Below are 27,865 nucleotides of genomic sequence, written 5' to 3'. Positions count from 1 at the left end.
AGATGAGAAACGGTAAAGTGCAGAGAACGCGGGGGTGGGGCTCTGGGCGCGTCTGGGAAGACGCTGAAAAAGCGGGAAGAGGGTCACTGGTAAACCAGAGCTGACTGCTGCCCCTCCTACATTCAGGGGCTGTGACAGCCACCCCAACACCAGAAGCCGTGGCCAGTGGGGACGATGAGCCAAGGAACTGTGTGATATGCCAGGACTGAGTCCCAGGCTGTCACTTCCAGGCCCTGACTTGTGAAGGCTGGAAGGGTCTCTCCAGGTGAGAGCTTCCTTCCCAACAGAAACAACTCCCAGACAACCTTCCGGGCACCTTTCAGCCCCACTGTGATTCCAAGCTTGTCCAGCTACACTACCTGCATCCTAGAGCCGAACCCCCCATGGTTAGCTCACCACATGTCGCCAACTTCCACACTACAGGTGGTGTAAAAACAGAAGGAAGGCAGATATTTGTCCCATGGTCACACAACCCTACCCTAAATCAAGAGAAGTTATTGTGTGCTCACTGCCTGCAAAGCATCAGGCTTTCCTGAGTGACCTGTGCCTCCGTGGAAATGCTAGAGGTGTGTTGTCCCCTATCTACCCTTAAGCCCCTGTGGGCACAGCTCAGAGTAGCTCATGCCCTCTCGACCCTTCACATACCCAGCTATTCACTGACATCCCCAACCCTCCTGTCTCTGTCTCTGACAGACAAACAGCATAGGCACTGGTCTCACCTGCCTTTGCACTGGGAGCTGTAAGGTCAGCACGGTTGCAGAGGTACCCAGATGCTGGCATGAACAGAGTTCACCCCTCCCATCCCAGGAATGCACAGACCACATCTTTCTAATTTTCCCTGTTCCCACAGAGCATTCTCCACACAGCGGGCAGCGTCAGCTCATTAAAACAAGTCAGATGACGTCACTATTCTGCTCAAAACCCCCAAGGGCTCTTCATCTCTCTTCTGGTCCATGATCTCATGGTCTAGCTGCCCCCTTGCCACCTCACATGATCTGCTCCCCTTGTTCCATGCATCCCAGCCACATTGGCTCTGGTGCCATACTCAGACACCTGAGCGGCTGAGTAAGGAGCAGAGCTTGTCCAGACACTCCTGGGGTGCCCATGCCCGCCACATGGGCACCATGTTTGACCAGTTTGTGCAGTTCTGGAAGAGCACTTACTTATAGGACTCTGGCAGAATGCGACCAAAAGGGTGACCAAGAAGGGTGGCCTGAGGGAGGGGCTGTGTGTCCCACACCAGTTCAGAGGACAGGACTTCTCCAGAACCCCAACAGGGGCAGGCTCCTCAGCCCACGACACTTGCAAGGCTGGAGAGACCAAAAGGAGAGCCCCAGGACCTGAGCCTTCCTCGGTCTCTGCTCTCTGCCGCCTGCAGCTCATTTGCTCACCCACTACCAGCACTCGCTGACCCTGGTCCCTGTGATTGACGCCTCTGCTCACGCACTCTGCAGACATCAAGTTCACCAAGAACTTGCCCCTCTTCCAGTGTGTGACCTCTTACCTTTCAGGAAAAAACATCCCAGTAAATTATAAGCCCCACCACCACCACCAAAAGAAACAAAAAACACCACTGACCAAACTAACCCACCCCTCAGCCTTTCCAAGCACCAGGTCTTCCCAACTTTGTTTTTGTTTCTCAGTCAGAAGTGGGAGTTCCCTTCTCTGAAGTTCAGGCTCAAGTCTAAAGTGGCCTGTGTCCTGCTCCCCACAGGGCCCTGACCATGCAGAACTAGATCTCCCTTCTCAAGGGAGCAGCTGTCAAAATCTGCCACACTGCACCTGACTAGGTGGTGGCACAGTGAATAGAGCGTCGGCCTGGGATGCTGAGGAATCAGGTTCAAAACCCTGAAAACACAAGGTTGCCGGCCTGAGTGCAGGCTCACCAGCTGGCTTGAGCATGGGATCATAGACATGACCCCAAGGTCGCTGGCCTGAAGCCCAAGGTCGCTGGTTTGAGCAGGGGTCACTGGCTCAGCTGGAGCCCCCCATCTCCATCAAGGCACATATGAGAAAGCAATCAATAAACAACTAAGGTGCCACAACTATGAGTTGATACTTCTCATCTCTCCTTTCCTAACTCTCTCTCTTAAAAAAAAAAATCTGTCACATTACATTCAACTCCACTTTCTTCTGTGGGCCTCTTCACTACAAAGGGAAGACGGAGCCCATGGTGCTAGAACAGTACAGGGTATGTGTCCTATGTATGGTCCATGGCAAGATGACCTGAAGGCTTCTTCTAAGCCTAGGCTGCCCCACAGTGGGGCTCCAGAAAGTTTTAGTATTCTTTTGCTTCCATAGGACATCAAGGTGACTGCAACTCCGGGCACCCGAGTCTGTGCTCATGGCCGCCAGGGCCCTCTTCTCTCCTGGTGAGCATCCCCCAAAGCACAGAAGCTTTCTCCCAACACCTCTACCCAAATTCCCAGCTCCTTAATCCATCCATCAAGGCCTGTTAGTCCTCCAACCAGCGGAATGGTCTTCCCTAGCCTTGGTCCTTGGGGCACTGTGCAGGCCCACTGCACCCTCACCTGTCCTTCCTTCCTAATCCTTTGAATAGATCGGCCCAGGGTTACCCAGAGGGAAGAGACTGACCAGTCACAGGACACAGCACTGGCTCTGCAGTTATATCAAAGGCCAGCAGCCAGGTCCTTAGGATTGTTATGGGAGACTAAGGACCTGGAGCCAGCATCAGGGAAGGAATAGGGTTAGGGGGACACTGAGGTCAGCATGGATGATTTTACTGTCCTTTCCTTTGGATCCCAGGTCCCTTGGGGGGTCTACTCTTCCCCTCCCGTCTCATACGTTCCAGCATCCAAACTGCTCCTACCGCTGTCCCATTTCACTTTTTCCAGACTTTTTTATTCAGTAGAGATGCAAAGTAGCTGCTCACAGGCTCTGTATCAGCATTCCTGAGACTGATGACATCCCTCACCTCACCCATCCAACTTCTCCAGACGAAAGCAGCCTTCCAGGAGTGTGGTTCATTCTCTTTCCTGGGACTCTCCCCTCCTCCTCATTGGGCCAATCCTTCCATTTTTCCTTCCTCTTGAAGTTAGGCTCATTCACAGCTTCATGGCCAAAGCTCCTGGCTCAACAGTCTATCTCTCCAGGCTCTGTTCTTGCTCACGCCTCAACAAGCCAGTCTGGCCAGAAGAGGAATGTTTTGGACCATAGAGCACACCCACCTTCTAGAACCTGCTCTAGAAGGATAGACCCTCAGACTCCACACAGTTGAAGTTCTCTCCAAGTCTGGGGCTTTCTTCACATGTGGCCCTCAGAGCTCTGGGTTCAAGAAAAACAGCATGGTGAGAGAAGACAGTGTCAGACAGAGGCTCCTTGGAACCTCTGAAAAATCTGTCATCCCAGAACATGGTATTCTCTGGTGTTCAGACCTAGCTTCCCTGAGGTGCAATTCAGGGGATCGGGGCCTCAGGACAAGACTCTCGATGCCCTAGCTCCCTCCTTTCCCTGGTGACCCCACTACTTCCTCCTCCAAAGGTTTCTGTGGGCAAAGCTGCTAGGCCTGTTGGCTGAGCTCCAGAGCATTAACAATGCATATGGTCACCATATTCAGCGCATCCAGGAACTGTCAGCCATGACGCCTCTGCTCCAGGAGATGTCCTGCTCACCTTCCCCAGCCCACCTGGACACACTGGATTAGAGGGAAAACGCTGAGATCAGAGGTTGGGCCCAGTAGGAAGGGAGCCCAGTGGTTTCAGTGAAAGACTAAAGCAATAACTGCCTCTTCATGGGAGGTGAGGGGGGTGACCATGGGGGTAGAGTTGTTCTCTGGAAGCACAGAAGACAGGGAAGGAGGAAGCTCCTTCATGGAATGGGTGGCCCCACTTTCTGAAGTCAAGATTCTCTCCCAGACTTGGAAGACTCCAGGATGGAAACCAGCATGGGTTCTAGTCCCATGCAGATTTTTCTGCTCTGAAGAGGAAGTGGTGAGGAGCTTTAATCCACAGGGAAATAAAGAAGGGGAAGTGTGAGGAAGACAGCTCAGCTGGACAGACAGACCCTTGACACTTCTCCCTCAGTCCAGAGCCACAGCATGGACAGATGACACACACTGGTGGCAGAGGGGGATCCTCTACCCACTGTCTCATCAGATCCCCTGTGGCAGCTCCAGTTCTGAGGAGGGCACGGTCTTGTCCCCCACTCTGCTCCTGGGACCTAGAGGTCACCCAGAAACGTGGGCTCCGGAGAAGAGCCTAGTCTTGGCCCTGGGGCACCTGACTCAGAGGTTGCAGCTGCTGTGTGGCTCTGGGACAACCTCAGCCCACAGTGATGCTGAAGCCACAGTGGAATCTATTGCGCCAGTGATTGAGGAAGGCTCCGAGGGCAAGGGTGATGGGCAGGGGGGGCATCTTCTTCTCCAGCACAGCACCCACACACCAGTTACTGTCCACTACGCCTGCAGGGAAGAGAATATAGACAAGGTCACTAAGCTGGGCTTGGAGAAAGGGGTCAGCAGAAGTAAGGCAAAGCTTCCTGCCCTCTGCCCACCCCCCATCCCTCAGCACCTCCAAATGTTGTCTCAATCACCCTCACCTCTAAACACCATGTTGGCCTGGGGCAAGGTCAGGTGGTAACCAAAGGAGAAGGTTGTGTCTTGTAGCCTTGTGTTTGCCTCAAACTCCACTCCAACCTGAACCTGAGGACCATGGGTCAGGATGGGAGAGGGGTCTGTCTCAGTGAAGACTGCAGGGCTCTGGACAGAGGTCAGCAGAATGAAGGCATGCATGAAATGTATGTATGTGAAGGGTGGGCAAGAAGACCAGTAGCCAGGCCTATAGAAGTCCAGGGTGGGCAAAAATTCATGACTGACATGCTGGGTTGGGGGAGGGAAGGCAGGATCAGTCATCTCACCTGTTCATTTGCCTTGTGGTAGTAACTTGCATGGGCCCCACCTGATCCCACATTCAGCGTAGCTACCCAGTGCACAGCTGTGAAAACCAAGGGCAGGAGGAAGGCAACGTTACTGCAGGAGGACACAGGCCAGGAAACCCCACCGTGTCCATAACTTCCTCTTCCCATCGTATTCCTCTTCATCCCATACCCGAGTACTTCCCAGCCAGCGTCAAGATGGCCCCCTCTTCGCCTGGCCGCCGGTGATAAACTAACTCTCCTCCCAACACTAGTCGATGCGTGAGGCTCTGCAGGAAGTGAGCAACCACGATCACTGGGAGTGGGAGACACAGAGTCAGTCCTGGAGACACACTCAGACCTGCTCCTCTCCTCCAGGAGCCCCACCCCGAGCCTGTCCACAAAGGTTTTTTTCTCATCCCTGACCTGTACAGGTGATGAAGAGGCACAGCCAACGTCAGCAAGTAGGAAGCCAAGATAAAAAGAACCCTGTCCCAATCTCTCACCCGATTCCCCGATCAAGTCAGGATTTCCGAGGGTCAGGGTGGCTGTGTAGTCATCGCCCCGGTACTCTCCATCAAACTGCCATGTCAGGAACTTGGACTGCTGCGTCTGGGTAGCGAGAGTGAGAAGTAAGATCTCCTTCCCTCTCTGCTCCTCCCCGAGGAACGCCCTGAGCAGGACATTCACGCAGTAAGGAAGCCCTTGGAGGGAGGCAGGAACTGTGGGTCACCTGGAAGACAGCCTTGGCTCGGAGCCGTTCTGCCAAGAGGAGCAGGACTTGGGCGTTGAGGCTGCCGCTGCTGTCCAAGTCCCCTACCACAGTAGGGAAAACCTGTTGAAGAGCGTAGACAGCAAGACTAAGCTGGGCTCGGGTTCTACGCTACTTAAGTTCAAATACTCTCTAGGCTTTCTTTTTTTTTTTTTTTTTTTTCTGAAGCTGGAAACAGGGAGAGACAGTCAGACAGACTCCCGCATGCGCCCGACCGGGATCCACCCGGCACGCCCACCATGGGGCGACGCTCTGCCCACCAGGGGGCGATGCTCTGCCCATCCTCGGGCGTCACCATGTTGCGACCAGAGCCACTCTAGCGCCTGGGGCCGAGGCCAAGGAGCCAACCCCAGCGCCCGGGCCATCTTTGCTCCAATGGAGCCTTGGCTGCGGGAGGGGAAGAGAGAGACAGAGAGGAAAGCGTGGCGGAGGGGTGGAGAAGCAAATGGGCGCTTCTCCTGTGTGCCCTGGCCGGGAATCGAACCCGGGTCCTCCGCACGCTAGGCCGACGCTCTACCGCTGAGCCAACCGGCCAGGGCCTCTAGGCTTTCTTTAACAGCACTAGCGCCCCCTTGTGGAGCCACCAAGTAAAATTCCCCCTCAGCACTCAGAAAGTGTCCCTACCCTCTCCCATTCAGAAGAAACCCAGAGAAGCAGGTGGGTGCCCTGCCCATTTTCCCCCATAACAGACACATTTCCTCCTCCTATAGGCAGGCTTTTAAGGAGATGACCCAGGTGTGTGGAGCCCTCACCTCAGTGGGGCTAAGTTGCCAGTCCCCTGCATAGGCCGCATGGAGGTGATAGCCGGGCAGGCCCAGAGCACTCATGTGCACAGTGTGAGCCACCTGAAGGAAAAAAAGCCACTGGAGAAAAGCGTTCCTGCTGCATCTCAGTCCCCCATCTCACCTTTCAACCTTTCCCCATCCAGGCCTTTTAAGAACCCAAATATTCCAACATATACTGAGCATCACCTGATTAAAGGCAACAAGTTCCACAAGCAAGAGAGTTAAAGAGCCGAACTCCGGGCCCTCCTCCCTCCTCTGCCCCATGGGCCTGGCCAAGGCACGGGTACAAAGGACAAGAGAAGAGGATGGGATGGGCAGGGGAGAACAGCGAGGAAGGCCCAGAGAAGTGAGAGCACCTGGAAGTGGCTGCTTAGAACCTTGTTGACAACCAGCTTCACTCCCTCCATCTGTCCTGGGAATACATCTGAAAGAGGGGGGAGGGAAGGTGAAGGGAAGGAATAGCACAGACAAGAACCCCTCCCCCAAGAAGTAGTGCCGCATCCCACAGAAAACGCTGCGGAGGAACTGACCTCCTTTCTGGTCCTGCACCGAAATGCTCCATCCCATTCTCCCTGGTCCTCCCTGAGGCTTGAAGCCCCAGCTGTGATCTCCCTTTTTCTTCTCCCATCTCTGCACACCCAGCATTCAAGACCCTCCCCCTCCTCGACCCCTTCAATTTGAGACGCCCAAATACCAAGTTCTCACCTTTGCACAGGCGGTGCAGCTCATCGAAGCTCCCGGGGTTGGGCAGAGGCTCTTCTCGACGCGGGCTCCGACGGGGCAAAGCCCCCATCGGTGCCAGGCCCAACGTGTTCCCCATTTCTCAAGAGGACAGGGAGGGGCCGGGGTTAGCCCTGGTAAGGATGCTATTCCTCCCTCTTCCCCCCACGGGCCCCAACCCCCATCATCTGGCACCCCAGTCCCCGAAACTTCCACATGGTCTGACGCTAGACCTGGAACGAGAAGAGTGGAGGGAGAGGGCACCGGTAGGGAGACTGAGTCCCAGACACACTCCCGTCCCATCTTTGATCCCTCACCCCCACCTGTCACCCCGTCCCCTCCCCCACTGTCTACCCTTAGCCCCACCACATTCCACACCCAGCTTCCTAGTCTTCCTACTCTTCATCCCTAGGACCCAGGGTGAGGCTTGCGACGTAGCAGTAGCCCTTACAGTCTCAGACCGTCATGCTGCCCCTTTCCACCGGCACACCCCGGTCATCTTGATGGGGGCAGCCATCTTGAGTAATGGCAGATCTGAGGCTTCACGCTGCTTTCTCAGCGTGGTCTTGGACGCCATCTTGGAACCGGGCAAAAAAAAAAAAGCTTTTTAAGATCCGACCCTCCCTTGGTTGGGCCCCTCCCAATCTATTAAAAATAAGCGGCCTCTAGCTTCCAGAGACCAATGGGAGAGGAGAAAGCAGAGAAGTGGCAGGCCCAGCGTCCAGACAGCTCCAGCCCTGGCGCTGCAGAGGCGGGCAAGGCCTGTGGGCAGCTCCCGAGACTTGCTCAGTGGATGGTGGCCTAGGTTGCCCGGCTTCCCTGAGGTCCGGCCTAGAAGAGTGCGGGACTCTCGAGGGAGCATCTTGGAACTTGGGGCGCTGAAGCTCCCTCCACTGTACAGCTAGGAGACTAGCCTTTTGAGAACAATGACAGAGGGAACGACCGGGAAGACTTCTTTCGAACCTGGGTTCAATCTCCCCTCGGCGCCCGCTCCCCATGAGCTCCTTGACCCCCCTCTCCTCCCGGCCTTCCACTGTGCTCTGCAAAAGGTGCTCTGCAAATGCGAGCTGCTCGCCAGCACAGCTGTACAATAGCCTAGTCTTTGGACACGGACCTACACTTCTAGCTGGAGATCTATAGCTCTGAAAGTTCTAGTCCCCTTGGAGTGGGACCAGGCGTTAGAGGTTGGGGTGGAGGAGCAGGGGCTGCCGCCCTGTTCTAGCACAACTGACCCCTGAAACAGTTGCCCCGTGTAGTTCATCCTTTCCTGATTCCCCAGGCAGAGTCAGCAAATAAAATTCAGGAATATGGACCCCGGCCACCAGAGATGCTCTACTTCTGGGCCAGGCAGGAGTCAGTGGAGTACCTTCCAGCACTAGGGTTCCACAGAAAAGTAAGGGAAGCTGGAGTAATAAGCCGTGGGCTCTGGACGCCTCCTTACCTAGTTCTCATATCTCCACCCCATCTCTGAGGAATGCCCTACCTACACTTTAAGGGCAAAAGGATGAAATGTGCAAATGCTTCTTACATCTATTTAGCTGATTTCACTCAAATGCCCTGTGCCTGGGGTATGTACTTCCCTACCTGACAATTGGACTGGGGCCTTGGCCCCTGCTGACCCATATTGGCTGGCCATCACCAAAAACTGATGTGATCCAATGACCAGTGACTTTAAACCTTTATCCTTTAACCTTAACTTCTTTTCCTACCAGAGCCTTCCAGTAGGGCGGGGGAGGGCAGAGGCTCCTTTCTGAGTGTGTTTGATTGGGGGTAAGGTGTGCTCATTGGTCAACACACAGGAGGTCATTCTGGGCTCCCATGTGTTCTCCCCTGTCTCATTACACATTAACTTAAGAAGGGACAGAATCAATCACTGCCCTCTGACCTTCACCCTTGCTCCTAATTTCAGCTCCTTTTTTCTGTTCCCTAAAACATTTCTGCCAGATTGCAGTAAAGGGGGTAGGGTTGGGGAGATGAAATCCACCCCTAATGGGTCAGAGTTATCAAAGGCTGAGGGCTTTCAAGAGAAAAAATAGTACTCCTTCCCAACCTGTGGTGGTGCAATGGATAATGTGTGGACCTGGAATGCTGAGGTCGCTGGTTCAAAACCCTATGAGTTGATATTTCCTGCTCTTCCCCCCGCTTCTCTCTCTCTCTCTCCTCTCTCTAAAAATATTAATAAATTAAAATTAAGTAAATAAAACTAGCACTCCTGCTTCTTGCAGCTCAGAGCTCAGGACTGCTGCCCCAGACCCCAAAAGAATGAATCCTAAATAGGCCTAAAGGATACCCCCTTAGCCTCCACTAAGGCCTGAGTGCCTGCTTCCCACCCTGTCACCACACGTCCCCCATGTACTTGTTCTCTCCTCCCCCATTTCTCCAACTTGTTTACTCCAACATGGTCCCTGCCCCAGTGTCCCTCCACAGTCTGTGTCACCTGACAGGGGGGTGGGGATGCAGGCAGGTATATAGCCCCTGCCTCCCCAGCCAGGCCAGGCACATGTGACAAGGACAGAGGCACTGACCAGGTAGGAAGCAGCAGTTGAGGGGAGCATCTAAAGAAGACCAGGTTTTAATTTTGGGGTGGGAGGGGACCAAGTTGGAATGGGCACCTAGGTAGAGGTTCCCAGGGAGGGGCTGAAGCCCATTCAGCTTCAGTGTCCCCCTCTTCCTCCACTCTTCCCAGGCCACTTTCCCGCCATCACCACCATGAAGCTGCTTGCATTGACAGTGCTGCTCCTCACCATCTGTAGCCTTGAAGGTGGGTGTGATATGGAGTAGAGTCGCAAGACAGAGAAGGTGCTGGGGGTCCACCTGGCCACCTGTCAGTTCTCCTGTGCCCCCGTCTGGCAACCATAGGACTCAAAAGAAAGACCATTCTTTCTCTAAAGCCCAGAAAGCCCATCCAAAGACCTGGAGCAGGGAGACCTGTTTGGGGCTGGGTACTACTGGCAGAGGTGTAGCCGGAGACCAGGACATGTCGTGGGAGACCAACTGAGAAGAGGTGTGTGTGTTTCTGTGTGCACACAGGGGCTTTGGTCAAGAGACAGGCAGAGGACACGAATCTGAAGGACATGTTCTCTCAGTACTTCCAGACAGTGACCAACTATGGCAAGGAACTGGTAGAGAAGGCCAATGGCCACGAGCTCCAGACCCAGGCCAGGTAAGTCTTAACAAGGGGGGTTCCAGGGCCCGGAGGCTGTGGAGAATGAGCTTTGAATTGGAGAGAACAATTGTCTTGTTCCCCCCCAGACCCATGAGCTTTGTGGACAGATAGGCCATAGCCCCTGGGCAGTGGATTTCTGTCTCCAGGGTGTGCTCCTCTGCCCAGGGAAGAGCTTGCCTCTCCTCCTCCTCCTATGAGTGGTGCTGTGCCAACATAGACCAGGCACTCGAGTTTGTAGACTTAGGTCTCTCCTCCCACCACCACAAGGCCCTTGCCAGTGCTTCGGGTCCCCCACACTGACCTTTAACATTCATATATCCAGGGATTACTTGGAGAAGACACAGGAGCAGCTGAAACCCCTGGTCCAGAAGGCTGGAAGTGATTTGATGAGATTCTTCAGTTACTTCGTGGACCTCAAACCACAGCCGGACGCCCAGCCAGCCCAAGACAGCCCCTAGAACACCCTCTGGCCAGGCCTCCAGCCCCTCTCCCTCCCCACTCCTTGTTTCTACAATAAATAGTAAAGGAGTCTGTAGTGAGCCTGGCTTTTTTGAGGACAGGAGGAGGAAGACACAGAGAAATCAGTAGGAGGGGGCTTGGGTGTAAAAGGTGGGGAAAGGGTCAAAGGGACAAGTGTCAGAAATGACAGAGTGGGGTGTGGAGGAATCTTCTCTGGGCCTGGTAATGGCTCTGAGTGGAGACTAAAGAGCCTTTGCACATGCAAGGAACTGTGAAAAGAATAGAAGATTCATGAACTGGATCCCTGGCCTCGTGTGGGTCACCAGAAAAGAGAGCACCCTCAGAAGTTTCTCTTGGCCGTTCTATGAAGAGGACAAAGGCTTCCAAGGAGTGAACCCAGAGGTGTCACCCAAGGGCCTACCTTCCTGTCTGAGCCAGGGAACACTGCCCCACCATCCTCTATCTTCCAGTAAAAGGTGGGGCTCACTCTCCTCAAACTGCTCCACCTAGACCCCCCTGGCTGGAGATTCCCCCCCACCCCCCGCTGGAGACACACTTTCCACACCCCTCCCCACTTTTATCTAGGTGCGGTCATAGCAGTGGGCTGGTGGTCATCTGAGAGCCTGGAACCAGCAGGCGTGAAAGCCCGCTCAAGGCCGGGCAAGTCTCCAGCCTGATGGACATGTGAGACTAGAGGTGCTGGGAGCTGGGATGCCTGGACTAAGTCAAAGTGGGGTGGTAAGAGGGCTGGGTAGATGTGCGAGGCTCATGGACCCAGAATTAGGGAAAGGGAAACTGAGGCAGTAAAAGTTATTCCACTTTACCTCTAGAATAGTTGCTTCCCTTCCCTTTCCTGACTCACTTCTCGTATCTCATCTGAAATTGCCTTCAAATGAAGCTCCAATTTCTTCTGCATATTGATCAACCCTCCATCTGGCTTTCCTCCCTTCTTTCCCGGGATCTGTTTTTCCTCATGTACTGAAGTGTGCAGCAACAGATTTCAATCTGTCACTTGCAGGAGGACCTTGGATAGGTTAAACTTCAAAGAGCCTGAATCCTCATGGGGTTAGTGAGCAGAACAAACAGTACAAAGAGCTGGGAAAATGCACTGACAAGTGTGAGTCACTATGAGAGCAAAGTGCTGCCCAGCACAGGGTGGCCAGGGGTGTCCCCGAGGACCAGAGACCCATCTGAGAGGGCTCCATCAGAAGCAGGACCAGCAGCATTCAATGGGATTCAGGCTCTCCAGGGAACCCTGCCTCCTCGCAGAGCTGGGACAGACAGGCACTGACAACGGGGGTCCTTGGCCACCCGCCCATGCTCTCGAGGAGCTCGCCTCCCATCTGGACCCAACTTGTCCCTTGCGCCTTGCTCACCTCCAATCCCCACCTGGACTGCTAAGGTCCCTCTTGCCCCAGAACCGACTGAAAACTCACTGTTTTCATACAACCTCCCTTTAGGGGTATCACACAATCCTTCATCACACTGTCCCTCCTGCATGTTTGATCTTTCAGCCAGGCTAATGCCCGTGGACACTGTGAGCTGTCCCACACAACTCTCTGATGCCCACTGTGATCAGACAGGTCACTGTTTGAGGCTTTTCCACAACCTTGAAGTCATTTCTTTTTTTTTTTATTATTAATTTTAGAGGAGAGAGAGAGAGAAGGGGGGAGAAGCAGGAAGCTTCAACTCCCATATGTGCCTTGACTGGGCAAGCCCAGGGTTTTGAACCGGCAACCTCAGCATTCCAGGTCAACGCTTTATCCACTGCGCCACCACAGGTCAGGCCATTTCTTAGGTTCAAATGTCTATGAATGTGCCCTGGCTGGTTGGCTCAGTGGTAGAGCATTGACCCAGGGTGTGGATGTCCTGGGTTTGATTCCGGGTCAGGGCACACAGGAGAAGCAACCATCTACTTTTCTACCCTTCCCTTTCCCCTGTTCTCTTTCTCTCTTCTCCTCCCACAGCCATGGCTCGATTAGTTCAAGGGCATCAGCCCTGGGTGCTGACCATGGCTCTGTGGAGCCTCTGCCTCAGGTACTAAAAATAGTTCGGTTGCAAGCATGGCCCCAGATGGGCAGAGCATCAGCCCCAGATAAGGGTGGCCAGGTGGATCCTGGTCGGGGCATATACAGGAGTCTGTCTATCTCCCCTCCTCTCACTTGGGAGAAAAGAAAAAAAATGTCTCTGAATGTACCCAGAGTCCCAACACAGAAGTCCCTGCTCCTGCTCCATGCTAGAGACCCTAGGGGTCAGGAGTGTCGTCTGTCCCCTTCACAGGTATCATTCACCCCTCAACTGAGCAAACCAGCCTGGTTTCTGATACTGTGAGCTCTGTAAGGTCAGGATGGTGTCTCATTTCTGACGGCATCTTCAGTATCCAGCTGAGTGCCTCACAGAGGCTAAGCATATGATAAACAAATGAATGAGTGCAGTCCTCTGGAGCAGCTTTATTGGTGCCATTCCCTTCCCATTGTTTGCTGGGCTTTGGGGGTGGGTAGGAGAAGAGGGGTGCAATCAAGGGGCAGACTAAAATATAAACATGAACAAATAGCATCTGAGCATAAGCCTTTGACAGGGAGGGAGACCCACTGGGTTCATTTATGGGGGCACAGCGTCATTACAGTGGGAGGTCCACAGGCATCATTGGTGGGAGGCATATGTGGTGCTAACCGTGGGGCTGGGAGGGAAAGCCGGAGCAGGAGGAGGCCATGACCAAGACCCTCTGTCCTACGGTTACTCTCGTGGTTTCTCATGCTTCAGGGTCTCATAAGTCTCCTGGTTCCGGGGGCTCAGGCCCTGGAGGTGAAGGTCAGAGGACAGTCAGGAATTTGAGTCGTCTGAGGGCTCCCACCCAACCCCACAGACTCCATCCTTCCAAAGATCACCCCAAATCCACCCTCTTCTGCTGACCTCCTGGGCCTGGGGTTAGGGCGGGCAGGCTCACTCACCGTGTAAATGCCATCTGACTTCTGCGGAGGCAAAGGAACAAGATGTCAGAGACCCATACCTCCTTCAGGCCCCCCCACCCAGCATCTTCTTCTGCACCCAGGGACATATCAGCCAGGGGTGGTGATTTGTCACCTGTGACTTGGCTGGGTAGTAGAGTAGGCAGGGTGAAGTAGGAGGGGAGGCTCTCAGAAACAGGTCAGCACTTGAGACTTATGTGCCCCCCTCCCCGAGGCTGCAGACCCCAAGGCTAAAACCCCAGGACGGCTGAGTCTACAAAGTTGTTGACACCCATGTGTGGATGGTGTGTGTGTGGTGTGTGGTGTGTGATGTGTGTGTGTGTGTGTGTGTGTAGGGGGGGGATTCTATACCTGATAGGCTACAGCTGCCTTTCGCACCTGGATCTGGAGTAGAGAAAAGGTCATTAGTAAATGCCCATTAGTGACCCATCCCTCTTCCCTCCAAACTTTGTGGGTTTCTCATCAAAGCCAGGCTGCCACCACCATTCCCATCCTTCTGGCCCCCACCCACCTGCCCGGCCTCACCTTGAGTCGACAGTAGAGCAGGGTTAGGACAATGCCGTATAGAAACAGGATTGCATCCAGGATGTAGCAGAGCTGAGGCTCTCCCAGGGCCACTGAGGTGAAAGAGGGTGCCATTGGTTAGGGTGTCCGGGAAGGAAGGGGCTCTGGGAGGTATGACAGGGCCTGAGGGAGCTCTCCAGGAAAGAAACTTTATCTTCCCCTCTGGAGTCCTTTCCCTCACCTGCCTTCTTCTCCCCAGCCCTAGACTGGAGGCAGGACAGGAAGCTGATGGTTCTGGGTGACAGCAACAGAACTTAGGAACGCTGAGCCTCAGCCCCAAGGAGTCCCCTCAGCCCCGAGCCCTCTCCTTCCAGCTCCAAAGGCAGGCTCCATTGAGCACTTCATAGCCCTCAAGGGACCTATCTGAGCTCATTCGGCAGAGACCAAAACCTCAGCCCAGAAGGGTAGGGTGAGGGGAAGGCAGTGACAATTTCAGTGAAGAAACCACAGGAGTGTCTCTGCTCAGTCCTGTGACCTGTGGCTGAGAGCTGGACAGGAAGGATGTGAGCTGGGGAAGGGCGGGAAGGCAATTACCCTATTATTGGTCATCTCGCCTCAGCCTCATGGCGTTCTGCCCACCACGTATATGTAAAACAATATGTAAAAACAAGCTGTCTCTTTTCCTGGGCCATATGGACACACGCCTCTGCACACAAAGATTCAGGGAAGGACCACAGCTGTGTGATTCTGTCTCGGAGACTCTGCAGGGACACTGCCCTGTTCCTCACACCCTGGGCCACTGAGAGAGGAAGTTTGTACTATTTAAAATAAATCCGATAGGGTCTGCACTTCTACCTGCCCCATCTGCCCTGGCCCCTACCGCATGGGCTCCCAGGCCTGTGACTGGTCTCCGTCTAGAATTTTTATCTCTGAGACACTCTTTCACACTTCTTGTTGCATAAATCTCAAAACTACCCTGTGCGGAAATGTCATCGCCATCTTCAGATGATGAAACCAAGGCTCAAGAAAGCTAAGGAACTCACTTAGGGCCACAGGGTTACGTTGACAGCTGGAGGCAAACCAGGTTTTCTGCCTTCAAAGCGAAGCGTGTGTCCTTCCTTCACGCCTCCAGCTGGTTCCCTCCTCCTCCCCTGGTGGCTCTGGGATCCTTCCGCCTTCAGAGCCCCGTTGGTGCAACCACCCATCCATCTTTCAATTTCCCCAATTTCCCTTCAGTTTCACTATCCCCATCCTCCCCAGTCCCCAGCTGCAACCATCAATCTTGAAAACATTCACGAGAGACACCCGAGAGAGCAAGAAGTGAGTTCACAAGGCAACTGTCAAGACCTTCCCACTTCTGCCTCGATTTCTCTACGAAAGCTCGGGTCTCTAGAATTGGGCATCGCAGGCGGGTCAACCTCCTCCCAGTGGCTGAAGGGAGGTCAGTGTCAGTGACGACCCGGAGAATCAGCAATCATGTCTGTTCGACTCCCCTTGCCTCACTCCCAAGGACAAGGACAAGGCCCTGCCTCCCTACAGGGACTTGATAAAAAGGACTTAACCAGCTAGAGGTCAGCTCCCAGTGCCCAAGACCCAAGGCACCCCACAGGAAGTGCCGCCTTTCCCAAACCAGCATTTTAGGTCACACACCCCTCCCTGCCAGCTGAAGCCTTAGTTCTGTACCAACCCTGAGACAGACAGGGACAAGAAAGGAGGGAACTGACTCCTGTGCCCTGTTGGGGACCCCACAGACCTGGTCCCAGGGTCTCTGTGCCCAGCTGTCCTCTGTGGACACCTGCCTCGCCCACCACACATGCCCTCCACTCCCTACTGGGAGCCCAACTCGCCGTTGGGCAGTTGGGCCATCCGTCCGGCCATCAGTCACCAAACCCTCTCACCTGCTTCTTCAACCAAAAGGAGCAAGAGCAGCACTACTGCTGGAATCATCTTGGGCAGGGCTGGGGGCGGCGAGCGGGGACCACAGCTCTGAGGGCACTGCGCAGCTGTGTTGGGAGAGCAGCTCCCTGACCACAGAGTCCCCCCCCTTCCTGCCACGCCTCCCCCGGCTCTGGCCCCTTCCCCTTCCTGCGCTTGAGACCAGGCGGCTCCCGGAAGGGCCAACTAAGGGAGTTGAGCGATCTGGGCCCTTCTGCGTAGTCGCCCAGTGACGCCCAGTGACCAACGCTCCACCACCACAGAAAGAGGGACTCAGAGGGGACTCCCCGGCGTGGGATAGGCTGTCTAACCCGCCTTCTCACGCCAGCCCTGTTCAGACGTCTCTGGTCAAGTGCCCCGAGGTGCCCACCTGGAACGTCACCCCCAGCCCGGATTTGAGGAGTTTACCAGCTTGTGTGGGCAGCAAGGTTGGGGGGTGTGCAGAGGGAAAAGAGGAAATGGGGAATGGAGAAGTGGAAAGGACAAGAGTCAGAGGAGGGGTGGGGAGGAACAGGAAAAACTGCTGCGAATGGAGTCTAACAGAGAAGTGCAGGGTTAACAAATATTCAAGCTTCCCATGAAAATGAAAGGCCAACCTATTGAGAAAGACAAACCGGAGGTTTTGGCATAGGGGCCAGAAGGCGGCTAATTTATTGTAATTTCTCCTTTTCTAGAACATGCACAGAGAGCCCGACAGCTGAATGTCAAGTATATACATACATGTGTACACACACACACACACACACACACACACCCATTCCTATGATGACAGGTTCCACACAGGAAGTGAACAGGCAGGGAGACGCAATGCTGTTGTCCTGCTCATCGGTCAACTTCTCCAAACACAATATCCTGGGTGCCTAAGAGGCAGGGGAGGAGAAAAAAGTGGAGTCACATTTCTGTGACAGGAGACTGAGGATCTGAGTCCATGCCCAGAGTCTATGCAGAACAGGAAGTGTTCAGATTCTGTCCCCAAACAGCATCCCAACCCCCTTGTCTACAAAATAGACCTTGTACCTATGATGGCAACAACATCCGCCAACATGTGTCCCTTAGACATTTTGTCCAGACCAGCCTGCAGACATCAAGACAGCAACAGTGTCAGGCAAGATTGTCAGGGCAGAAGAAAGAAAAGTTCACAAAAATCTCAGCCAAAGTCAATCATTGGATTCATTCACTGGTGTGAGAATCATTGGGACTGGTTCTTACCAGGTGAGCAAAACCAGGAGCCTTGATCTTGCATCGATAAGGGCGGCTACTGCCATCAGACACCAGGTACACCCCAAACTCTCCCTGTCGGAGGAATAAGGCAGGCTGCCTCACTCAGCAGGAAGCACCTCTCTCTGCCAGCTGACGCCCTCCCTCACCCTTAAGCCTCCCTTGCGGAGGAGCGGGTGTTTATGCGAACATCTCTCTCCAGCTGCCCACTCCTCAATCTTTTCCTTCCCCTTCTCTCCTCACCTTGGGAGCCTCAATTGCAGTGTATGTAGCCCCTGGAGGAACCTGGTAGCCCTCAGTATACAGCTTAAAGTGATGGATCAGGGACTCCATCGACGTCTGGAGAGGGAAAAGGAGCATCAACACACCATCGCCCAGCACAGAAAACAATCTCTACCCTCAGGGAGATGGCAGAGTGAGCAGAGATGACGCAGAGCATGAGAGGAGCCACAGGAGCGTAAGACTCTTATGCAGTGAGTTCTCTGCAAACAGACTCAAACCCAGGATGCTCCTCCCCAGCCGCCGGCCCTGCAAGAACCGTCCTCCCTCTCCCTGCAGCCACCTTCATTTCAGCTCGCTTGGGTGGAGACACTTTGGCATCATCAACCTTGATCTCCCCAGGAGGCATCTTGTTCAAACATTGGGAAATGATTCGCAGGGACTGCCGCATCTCCTCCACCCGGCACAGGTACCTGGAGGAGACCAGAGACAGACCTGGAGCAGAGGGGCGATCAGAGGGTCAGGTTTGACCTGAGAAGTGCTGGGGACTCCCCTCTTTCCTCCCCCAGACGACCACTTGGGCCTGGCCTGGCCACAGGAAGCCTGTGTGCGGTCTTCTGATTCTCGTACTGAGCTGGTCCACAGCCCTCTCCTAATTTTCTCAGACCCTGTCCAGTATCATTTCCCTCTTTAATCACCCTCCTAAATACTTTCTGGACCACAGGATGGGTGAGAGTCAAATAGACTCAAAAAGAAAAGAGCAGCAAATTATCTTCAGGGTCAGAAAACAGGTACAGAGTCTAAAGCTTAGAATCTAGAGGACAGTGCGTGGGTCAGACTGAACACGAATGGATAATCCTGGGATCACCCCTAACCTTAATGCTTTAGCGTCCTCAGTGATAAAATACGGCCCAATTAGTTTCATATGAAACACAAGGATACCATAAGGGTAAAATAAGGTGTCACGTATGTGAAAGTGCTTTGAAAAGCACCAGTTGAACCCTTTGAGTAGAACGAACGTGCATGCGTCCTCATGCCTCCTGACCATCCAGAGTCGATTGATCTATTTTTAAAATGTGTAAGGCAACATTAAAAAAGGCAAATGTATGTTCTTCTTGTTTCCATAAATTGGTTATCAAACAAACATGATTTTAAGTTAATAAAACTGTAACTGGAACTAATTTCATTTTTTGAAAAAAAAAAACCACAGCTCATTCCTGAGGGTCAGCGAGCATGAAAAAAACTCACTACTCAAAGGGTTAACATACACAGGAAAGAAAATAGCTAAGAGGAAAGTTAGGGGACACCCGCTAGACCATGAGCAAAGGGAGGAGCTAGGCCTGACCTGTCATAGCAGTCCCCACGGGAGCCAATTGGAACATCGAAGTCCACCTGGTCGTAAGCGTCGTAGGGCTGGGTCTTTCGCAGGTCCCACTGGATGCCTGAGCCTCGCAACATCACCCCACTGCAGAGCAGGACAGGGACATGGCCGCTCTCCACAACCACGAAACCACCCTCCCTTCCTTAGTCTCCCCACCACTCCCCTTTCTCTGGGTGTGGGCACACACTCAGAGTGTGACCAGGAAGGTGCCAGGTTCCTGAGCCAAGTTACAGGTGGGAACACCGTACTCCCCAGGAGAGAAGCCTAGTCCTCCCACCTAAAACCGTAGTTAAGTGCATCTTCTGCATTTACAACCCCAATGTCGACTGTCCGATTTCGCCAGATCCTATTGTTGGTCAGCATCTGTTGGTCAAGAAAACACTCTTCAAACTTCAAGTGTCTCTTTAGAACTGGGAACCAAAACCCCACAAGTCCTTCCAAGGGAGAAAGGGATATTTTTTCTGACTCCTATCTTACCTCCTCCAACTCATCAATCCGAAGAGAGAAGTTCTTAGAAAACTCATAAATGTCATCCATAAGCCCAAGGGGTAGGTCCTGGAAGCCACAAGGAGGGTGAGAGTGAGCACAGCACAGCCCCAGCCAGGGCCACTGGGTGGTTTTTCCATTAGCGAGCACTGCCCTCCAGTGGCCGCAGAGAACACAGGTTGGGACTGAAGCCCGGGAGCCAGTTTACCTGGTGCACACCTCCTGGACGAACATAGGCAGCATGCATCCGAGCCCCGGACACTCGCTCATAGAACTCAAACATCTGCAGAGGACACACAGGGAACTGGTGACAAAGTCCAGGGCCCCGAAGTCTGACCACATGGTGGTGCACTGCCCAGACCCTCATGACAGAGTCCCTTAAGAATATAACCCAGGTTAGCCTGACCAGGCATTGGCACAGTGGATAGAGCATTGGACTGGGATGCGAAGGACCCAGGTTTGAGACTCCGAGTTCACCAGCTTGAGTGCAGGCTCATCTGGTTTGAGCAAAGCTCACCAGCTTGGACCCAAGGTCACTGGCTTGAGCAAGGGGTTACTCGGTCTGCTCATATGTGACTTGGACCCACGGTCAAGGCACATATGAGAATGCAATCAATGAACAACTAAGGTGTCGCAACGAAAAACTAATGATTGATGCTTCTCATCTCTCTCCGTTCCTGTCTTGTCTGTCCCTATCTATCCCTCTCTCTGACTCTCACTCTGTCTCTGTAAAAAAAAAAAAGAATATAGCCCAGGTTAAATGAACCTCCTTCCCTAAACATTCCCAGGTCCTCTCCCTCCCTTTCTTTTTTTTTAAAAGTGAGAGAGACAGAGAGAGGAACATATAGGAAGGGAGAGAGACGAAAAGCATTAATTCATTGTGGCACCTTAGTTGTTCACTAATTGTCTCCTCATATGTGCCTTAACCAGAGGGCTCCAGCTGAGTCAGTGACCCCTTGTTCAAGCCAGTGACCTTTGAGCTCAAGCCAATGACCCTGTGCTCAAGCCGGCAACCTCAGGGTTTCAAACCTGGGTCCTCTGTTTCCCAACTCTATCCACTATGCCACAGCCTGGTTGGGCACTTCTCCCTCCTTTTAACCTCCTTTCTCCTTCATGCTTCTCTATTTCCTTACCTCCTTCCCCATTCCTTTCCTCCCTCCTTCTCATACCTTCTCCCTTTCTTCAAACATCCAGAAGAAAGGAGTCATGGCCCCAATGTCGAGGGCGTGCGTGGTGACTGCCATGATGTGGTTCAAAAGCCGTGTGATCTCCCCAAACAGCACTGCAGAGAGGGAAGACAGGAGGACAGGGCCCAGGGTCCAGGCTGACAACAGTCCTGGGCAGAGGCTGGGTCTGCACATGAAGCTGGAGAGGCTGAGCATACCTCGGATCCACTGTGCCCGTGGCGGAGGCTGGATGTTCAGCAGTTTCTCCACAGCCAGTGAGTAGGCCTGCTCGTTGCACATCATGGACACGTAGTCCAGCCGGTCGAAGTATGGAAGGGCCTGGGAAGAGGCAGAAACAGAGTTCCCCCTCAGGGCCAGGAGCCCTCACAGGGCAGGATGGACAGCCAACAGGAGGCCCTGAGTCGTATTTGCCAGGCTCCTTGGTGAAAATACTCTGACTATGGACAATTTTCAGCTATCAACGCCTCTTTTTTTTATTATTAAGTGAGAGGCGGGAGGCAGAAACAGACTTCCGCATGTACCCTGACCAGGATCCACCTGGCAAGCCCCCTACAAGACAATGCTCTGCCCATCGGGGGCCACTGCTCCACTGCTTGGCAAAGGAGCTATTCCAGTGCCTGAGGGGAAGCCATGGAATCATCCTTAGCACCTAGGGCCAAACTGCTTGAGCCATTCAAGCCATGGCTGCAGGAGGGCATGAGACGGGGAAAGAGTTGGAGAAGCAGATGGGTGCTTCAACTGTGTGCCCTGACCAGGAATCTAACCTGGGACTTACACACGCCAGGCCAACACTCTAACACTGAGCCAACTGGCCAGGGCCAGCCTATGTCTCGTAAGTGAACACAGCTCTGGGCATAGTAACCTTGAATAGCGCTCCATCACAGACACGGGAGCTAGCACCCCAGAGCATGGCACAGCAATACCTGGTAAGTGTTGAGTACTTCTTACCTTTGTTTTTAATGTAACGTATTAAATTGTAAATATAATTTAATTTTAACAATGACTGTTCAACTACTGGCTCACAAAATTCTTGTAAACTTAACAATCTGCACTATGACCCAGGATGACCTGGGTCCAGCACCCCACTCCTAACAGTCCTCTAGGTCATCAGTCTTAGGGGTCCCCGTCCCCAGGAGTGTGAACATAAGGAAGCCAAGATTTGTCTCTCCTGGGAATGGCTCCTCCCCTAGAATGCCAAGACACTAAGTCCAGCTGTGAGCTTCCAGGAAGGAGGTGGAGCTGAGAGCCATCTTTAGGACAGCCAGTTCTTGTCCTGACGTCACTGTGACGTGGGACAAGGCTACAGGGTTAACTCCATGGGCTCTGGGACCAGAAGCCACCACTGTCTGGACCCTCGGGGGAACTGCCATCTGGTTAGCTGGTTCTTCGCGCTAACCACATTATCCTCTTCTAAAGATCCTTCTTTGAGACAGTAAGAAAAAACACTTCAGATTCCTCTCCCAGACCCAATTCCTTTAACTCTGACCCTCACCACTTGGGTCACACAATTCTCTGAAAAACGGCAAACTGTCACAGACTCCCTCCCAGTCACTCTGACTCACTGAGCATTTCAAAAACAAACTTAAAACAGCTGGAAGATACAAGAATCAGCCGTTAATCGTGGGGAGTTGACGTCTTTTTCCTCTGCCCCTGCCCCCAGGGACCCCAATTTTGACATTGAGTGTGAGCAGAGCAAGGAAACTAAAGCACTACAAGAAGGGCAAGGGGACAGTCATAAGTCAGCCAGAGAAAAACGGAGTATAGCTCTGGCCGCAAAGCATTTCTGCCAAACAAATCAAGTCCAGATGATCCAAGTTACTCAGCCGCTGCCAGCCCCGCCCTCTTCTCAGCCAAGACTGTCCTCACCAGCCTCAGCGGGCTACTGCCCTCCAAACCCTCCTCCCCCACAGCTCTGGGGAGCAGACTGGCAACGCCCAAGGTCCCCGCAAGTCCCACCCACACCTGCAGGTAGGTCTTGTATTCAATGAGCTTCTCGGTGCCTCGGTGCAGCAATCCGATGTGAGGGTCGCATTTGCGCACCATCTCCCCACTCAGCTCCATCACTAGGCGCAGTACACCATGGGCTGCTGGGTGCTGGGGCCCAAAGTTCAGGGTCAGGTTCGACACCATTGTGTCCTTTGGAGGGTCTACATCTGAGAAATGGGAAAGAGTTCAGAGCAAAGTGGCAATTCCTTGAGAGCCCCCAAGAGGCAGCAAAGAGTTGATCTCTCACTGCACCCCTCACTGTTTCCTAACCTACACGAAGGCCTTTTGTGGGAAAAGGGGAGGGAAAAAAAGGGGAAAGGGACCAAGCTTTCTGCGATGCACCATAAACCTACTCTTCCCATGTTGCCCAGAATACCCTTTAAAACAATAGTAGATAACACCTATATGCTCCTTATTATGTGCCTGGCACTCTCTAAGCACTTTACTTATTTTAATTGCTTTTCCTAACCACATGAATATTAGGTACTGTTGTTATTACCATTCTACTGGTAAAACGGAGGCCAGAAAAAATAAATGACTTCCCACTGAGCTAGTAAATAGCAGAGCCAGGACTGAATTCAGCCTGTTCAGCTCCAGGGTCGACACTCTTAACCACTAGAATGCAATGCCCTTCAAAACCATCTGGTGATGGCCCACGGGAAGTGAATACTTCATTCTTACTACTACTAAAGGACAGGACTTACTCTCAAGAAGGTTACAATTTAACCTGAGGAACGGAGACATGTGAGAGACTAGTCACACATGTCAAACTGTCAAAGTTACTGAAGGGGGTCAGCCATTAAACACTGCAAGGCCTTGTAGGACCTGAGCTGGCTCTTAAATTCAGGAAATGAGACTGACCAGGCGGTGGCGCAGTGAAACCCTGAGGTCCACCGGCTCATCCGGCTTGATCAGTGGAGTTGCCATCTTGAGCAAGGGATCATAGACATGACCCCATAATCACTGGCTTGAGCCCAAAGGTTGCTGGCTTGAAGCCAAAGGTCTCTGGCTCGAGCCCAGGTTCACAGACTTGAGCAAGGGATCACTGGCTCCCTCGGCCACACACACACACACACACACACACACACTCCACCCCAGACAAGGCACATATGAGAAAGCAATCAATGAAAACGAAAGTGCCACAACTATGAGTTGATGCTTCTCATCTCTCTCCTTCCTGTCTGTTCCTGTCTCTCTCTATAAAAAAAATTTTTTTTTTCAGGGAATGATTCACAGAGGCAGATAGAAGAGACATCAGCTATAACATCAACACAGGCCAAATCTTAGATACAAGGAAGTAAATGCCTGGAACTCTTACCTCTTATCTACTGAGAGGCAGAGGATTAGTGTTGGCAGGCAGTAGTATCATTAACACTTATGGAAGCCCTGCCATGTGCCAATCATTACACCAAGTGACTTATTATTATTACTTCATTTAATCCTTACAGTAATGCTCTGAAGAAGGTACTTTATTCACTGGTAAATGGTGAACTGAGATTTGAAACTAGAGCTGAACTTTTCAACCAAAATTCTTCACTTGTGGGCTTTGGAGTCAGACAGACCTGGGTGCATTTCCACCTGTGTGTCCTTGATCAAGTTTTTATCTCCCTGCATCATAACTTCCTCAAAATTGGGATAATACTAGTACCACTCTGAGGGTTGTTGTAAGTACTAAGTGAGATAATGCATACAAAACACTAACTACTTGGTAAGCACCCAGCTATTTTTACTGTTAAGCTTTTGAAAAGTAACTAAAAGTACCTCTAAGGGTTTTTTGAGTATGACAGTAACTGATGTGGCAAAATGACGTTAGGGGACAATGAAGTCCATGACACTGTACAGGATATCTGGACAGGAATTAGGTCAAGGACAGGAACCCAGTAAAGAGACTCCTGAAGTAATCAAGTTCTGATACAAAATAAATCTGAACAAGAAAGGGAAAGATGCCCAGATGTCCAACATTATGAAAGAATTACAGGCCCTGCTCAGTTAGCTCAGTTGGTTGGTGCATTGTTCCATATACCAAGGCTGTGGGTTTGATCCCCGGTTAGGGCATATACAAGATTCAACCAATAAATGTACGGATAGGTGGAACAACAAATCAATGTTTCTCTCTCACACACACCCCCATCTCTCTCTAAAATTAATTTGAAATTTAAAAAAAATTGCAGGGCTTGGTAACTTACTGGACACAGACATGTAGGGCAAAAGAGAGAAAAGAACCAAAGGGACTTACCAGAACCAAAAAGTCAAAGTGGAAAGCTAGTTTTGATGGAGAAGAAATGTTTGTGCTGAGGAAAGGAAAGTTTCACTTGTGTGACAGTGGGGAAACCACCTTGTCCAGCAAGGGCAATGGAAACATATTGAACCTCTGGGAAAAGCTGAAGCTAAGGCCACAATTTGGGTAGAGACCTTCGAGGGTTGGCTGGGACCTACTCTTTCTTTTCTCCTGGACTGTCCTTCTGTTCCTTCTTTACCTGACAAAAACCTACTATGATCACTGTTATGCTTGTTGCATTGCACAGTGCAAGAATCAGAAAGGGTGGGGGCTACAACCTGCCTGACAGAGAGCACCTACAACCCAGGTTGGGGCAGGGGCTCTAGGCACTCACCATTCCAAGGTGGAGGCTTCCAGTGGGCTGTTTCCTTGGTGGGGTACATGATTGCTCCCCCAAACTGCTCTGCCCACTGCACATCTGGCTGCCATTGCCGGGCACCTCTAGGGAGTTAAAGACAGGAGGCTGAGAAGTGCTGGCTCCTGTTCTCACTCTCAGGGTGGCAGACACCTGGGAAGGTATGTGTCTGGGATTCTTCACCAAGTCATTGGCAGAACCAGCTGGACCCCTAGACGTCCCTCCCCGTAACGACTTCTTCCCATATCCCTTCATCCATCACCCTGTGCACGAAGGCTGGGGGCATTCCATCCCCGTCCTCCTGAGTGGGAAGGCGATAAAGCTGCTCGCTCAAGGTCAGCCGGAGAGACAGAAGAAGCCGGCTGGCCGCTTGGCTCCGCTTGGCTCAGGGGCGACCAGGGGACGCCGCGCCGGCCGGGGTCATGTTGGTTCCTTGCTTTCACCGACCCCCGGTGTCACCCCACCGTGACGGGGGGTCAGGAGAAGCAGCAGAGATAAGGAGAAGGGGACACGGTCTCAACGCTGCGGGGCAGGATTTTCCTGGCCTGATTCACCGCTGGCCGAACGAGCTCGAGACCCACTTGCCTCGGCTAGAACGGGCGCCGCGGCCCCTGACGCCCGAGACAGCGGGCCTGGAGAGGGGTCACAGGCTCGGGTCACCCTTTCCTCGGGGCCCCAGTGGCCATGGAGTCCCCAGCCTTGAGGCCAACGCATCGGTGGGCGGCCCTGGGTCTCACCTGCTGGGTTGCACCTGCAGCCGGGCCCCCGCCCCGGACCGCAGACCCCGCGCCGCGGCGCCCCCAAGGCCGCACAGAGCCCTCAGTGCCACCATCTTTCTGCTGCGCGCGGCGGGAGGGGTGCCGGGCGGAAGTCCCGCCCTCGCACTTCCGGTCGCTTCTCGCCCACCCGCACAGGGCGGCCTCCATCTTGGAAGCTGGCGAGATCCCGAGCTGAACCTGACGACGTCCGGTTCTGCGCTCTGGGCCTCGGCCTTGCTGTGGTTTGAATGACAGGGACAGAGTGCCTGTTCCAATCGTTCCTCACCGGCCTTTCCAGGCGGGAGCTCGAGAAACCGCGCGCGCTCCCGCCTCCGCCTCCCTTGCCCTCCTGAGGTGGCCCCAGGCTTTGCCAGTTACTCCCCACCCGAGAGCCAGCTTGTCTCCAGATGTCGCACATGGTTTAGGGAGCGAAGCCGGGCGGTCTGACAGGCGCCGCCAGACCTCCACGAAGGAAGAGCTGGCTGCCAAGGCCACCAGCTTTGGAGTCCCGCGGGGCGTTGGAGGGGCGGCCCCTAGAGTGACCTGATATTGCCCATAGGGATGCCCCGCACCCCAACTCCAGCCTGCCCCCTCATGTCTTCCGGACCCTGGTTCGGCCCTGGCCAAAACCACAGAAATGCGCTTACCACCAGGCTTCTGACCCCATGCTGTATGGAGGAGCCCATCCCTGGAGGCCGGTTCTGCTCTACCTTTGCCAACAAGCCCAGTTCCAACTGGGCCAGCCCTGAGTTTGCAAGCCCCCCACCCCGCCTCGGATCCAGAGGAGAAGTCACCCCCAGACCCTCCTAGGGGTCCCTGGTCACAGCCCACCCGCAGGGCAGCAGGGTGGGGCAGACAGACCAGGACAGAGACAGAGGCAGAGAGGAATTCTTAGCTGCGGAGAAATTGGGGCAAGCCAGACTTCTGGTCTGGGACTTGACCTAATGGGAACCATACCAAAGGGTGGGGTGACTGGGACCTGGGTAGACTGGACAGCCCCCACAGAGTCAGGGGGAGGCTCTACCTACTGCCCCCTCCTTCCCCACCTTTTTCCCTGGGATAGTGAGTTTGGTGATGGGGAGACTGCATTTATTTGCCTGAATCCAGCCTGGGAGAGGTCAGGATGGACACTGGGCTGCTTGGCCTGGGGGACAACTTGATCTGAAACTGGGGTTAGGGATCCTGGGGGGCTGCCTAGGACACTGCATCTTTTGTGCCTTCTCCCTGCTGCGGATACCCCCATCCCCCACACGCACTGCTGCTGCAACTCTAAGGCCCTTTGTCTCCTGCTGCTTAGTCACCCCCTTTGTCCTCATCTCAGAATGGGGGGATGGAAAGGAGCAATAGAAATCCTCTGGTGATGGCACCTCCTGCCCCGGCCCCTTCTGGTCTCCCAGCCTTTGTTTGGCTACAGCTCCAACCCCCTCCACTTAGGACCAGGGTCAAGGCATGTGGTAGGTCAAGGGTAGGTCTGACAGTTACAGGGTGGGTGGGTGATACAGGAAAGGATGGGCACCAGGGCAGGTATTAGCAACCTGAGCAGGGAGGGGAAGGAAGTGTTCTGGTGGATGTGATGTGGGAGACAGGAGGTGACAAGGCAGAGGAGAGTGAAGGGACTAATGGGGGAAGATGGCCCATCTCTGGGAAAGGAAAGGGACCTCTGACTGCACCCTTCTTCCTGGGGATATCCTGGGGAAAGGAGTGGCCACAGCAATGGGTGAGCAGACATTGCCCTATTTCTGAAGCCCTTACCCCTTGCATTGAGAGCCCACTCCGGAGGCCCGTCTGCTGAGTTCTCTCCAGTTTAGAACCAAG

General features: G+C 53.4%; 5 protein-coding genes across 6 annotated transcripts; 2 read left to right on the top strand and 3 right to left on the bottom strand.

Annotated features, from left to right (window-relative positions):
* The first annotated feature begins 2 nt into the window (after positions 1 to 2).
* NR1I3 (nuclear receptor subfamily 1 group I member 3) lies at positions 3 to 3,808 on the top strand. Its single transcript, XM_066254483.1, is given in 8 exon segments — positions 3 to 12; positions 127 to 265; positions 371 to 423; positions 898 to 1,161; positions 1,455 to 1,525; positions 1,737 to 1,788; positions 2,561 to 2,703; positions 3,482 to 3,808. Coding segments are annotated over 8 exon segments (915 nt in total). The 3' UTR covers positions 3,665 to 3,808.
* A 135-nt stretch (positions 3,809 to 3,943) lies between these two features.
* Positions 3,944 to 9,302, bottom strand: TOMM40L (translocase of outer mitochondrial membrane 40 like). 2 transcript variants are annotated; one of them, XM_066260965.1, is made up of 10 exons: positions 7,601 to 9,299; positions 7,135 to 7,382; positions 6,786 to 6,853; positions 6,397 to 6,489; positions 5,606 to 5,707; positions 5,379 to 5,484; positions 5,066 to 5,188; positions 4,876 to 4,952; positions 4,558 to 4,660; positions 3,944 to 4,420 (listed from the first exon to the last, which is right to left on the bottom strand). In XM_066260965.1, exons 2-10 carry the CDS (start codon positions 7,247 to 7,249, stop codon positions 4,281 to 4,283), a joined length of 927 nt encoding a protein of 308 aa, XP_066117062.1. In that variant the 5' UTR covers positions 7,250 to 7,382; positions 7,601 to 9,299; the 3' UTR covers positions 3,944 to 4,280. The 2 variants fall into 2 exon arrangements, with proteins under 2 accessions (XP_066117062.1, XP_066117063.1); XM_066260966.1 differs by lacking the exon at positions 5,066 to 5,188 and having other exon boundaries at positions 7,601 to 9,302.
* A 289-nt stretch (positions 9,303 to 9,591) lies between these two features.
* On the top strand, positions 9,592 to 10,850 carry APOA2 (apolipoprotein A2). The gene is made up of 4 exons (XM_066260967.1): positions 9,592 to 9,677; positions 9,836 to 9,910; positions 10,180 to 10,312; positions 10,638 to 10,850. The coding sequence occupies exons 2-4, from the start codon at positions 9,859 to 9,861 to the stop codon at positions 10,771 to 10,773; spliced, it is 321 nt and encodes a 106-aa protein (XP_066117064.1). The 5' UTR covers positions 9,592 to 9,677; positions 9,836 to 9,858; the 3' UTR covers positions 10,774 to 10,850.
* A 2,358-nt stretch (positions 10,851 to 13,208) lies between these two features.
* On the bottom strand, positions 13,209 to 16,315 carry FCER1G (Fc epsilon receptor Ig). Its single transcript, XM_066255084.1, has 5 exons — positions 16,146 to 16,315; positions 14,269 to 14,360; positions 14,095 to 14,127; positions 13,726 to 13,746; positions 13,209 to 13,573 (listed from the first exon to the last, which is right to left on the bottom strand). The coding sequence occupies exons 1-5, from the start codon at positions 16,192 to 16,194 to the stop codon at positions 13,511 to 13,513; spliced, it is 258 nt and encodes an 85-aa protein (XP_066111181.1). The 5' UTR covers positions 16,195 to 16,315; the 3' UTR covers positions 13,209 to 13,510.
* A 487-nt stretch (positions 16,316 to 16,802) lies between these two features.
* Positions 16,803 to 26,161, bottom strand: NDUFS2 (NADH:ubiquinone oxidoreductase core subunit S2). Its single transcript, XM_066260964.1, has 14 exons — positions 26,030 to 26,161; positions 25,272 to 25,378; positions 22,636 to 22,826; positions 20,871 to 20,991; positions 20,656 to 20,768; positions 19,695 to 19,769; positions 19,478 to 19,555; positions 19,278 to 19,363; positions 18,965 to 19,084; positions 17,963 to 18,092; positions 17,644 to 17,739; positions 17,392 to 17,475; positions 17,200 to 17,257; positions 16,803 to 17,042 (listed from the first exon to the last, which is right to left on the bottom strand). The coding sequence occupies exons 1-14, from the start codon at positions 26,122 to 26,124 to the stop codon at positions 17,005 to 17,007; spliced, it is 1,392 nt and encodes a 463-aa protein (XP_066117061.1). The 5' UTR covers positions 26,125 to 26,161; the 3' UTR covers positions 16,803 to 17,004.
* Between the last annotated feature and the right edge of the window lie 1,704 nt (positions 26,162 to 27,865).

Source organism: Saccopteryx bilineata, chromosome 2, assembly GCF_036850765.1.
Source record: "Saccopteryx bilineata isolate mSacBil1 chromosome 2, mSacBil1_pri_phased_curated, whole genome shotgun sequence".
In the NCBI taxonomy this organism is placed as follows: domain Eukaryota; kingdom Metazoa; phylum Chordata; class Mammalia; order Chiroptera; family Emballonuridae; genus Saccopteryx; species Saccopteryx bilineata.
The sequence above is the reverse complement of the archived record's forward strand: the minus strand, read 5'-3'. Positions and strand labels throughout refer to the sequence as shown.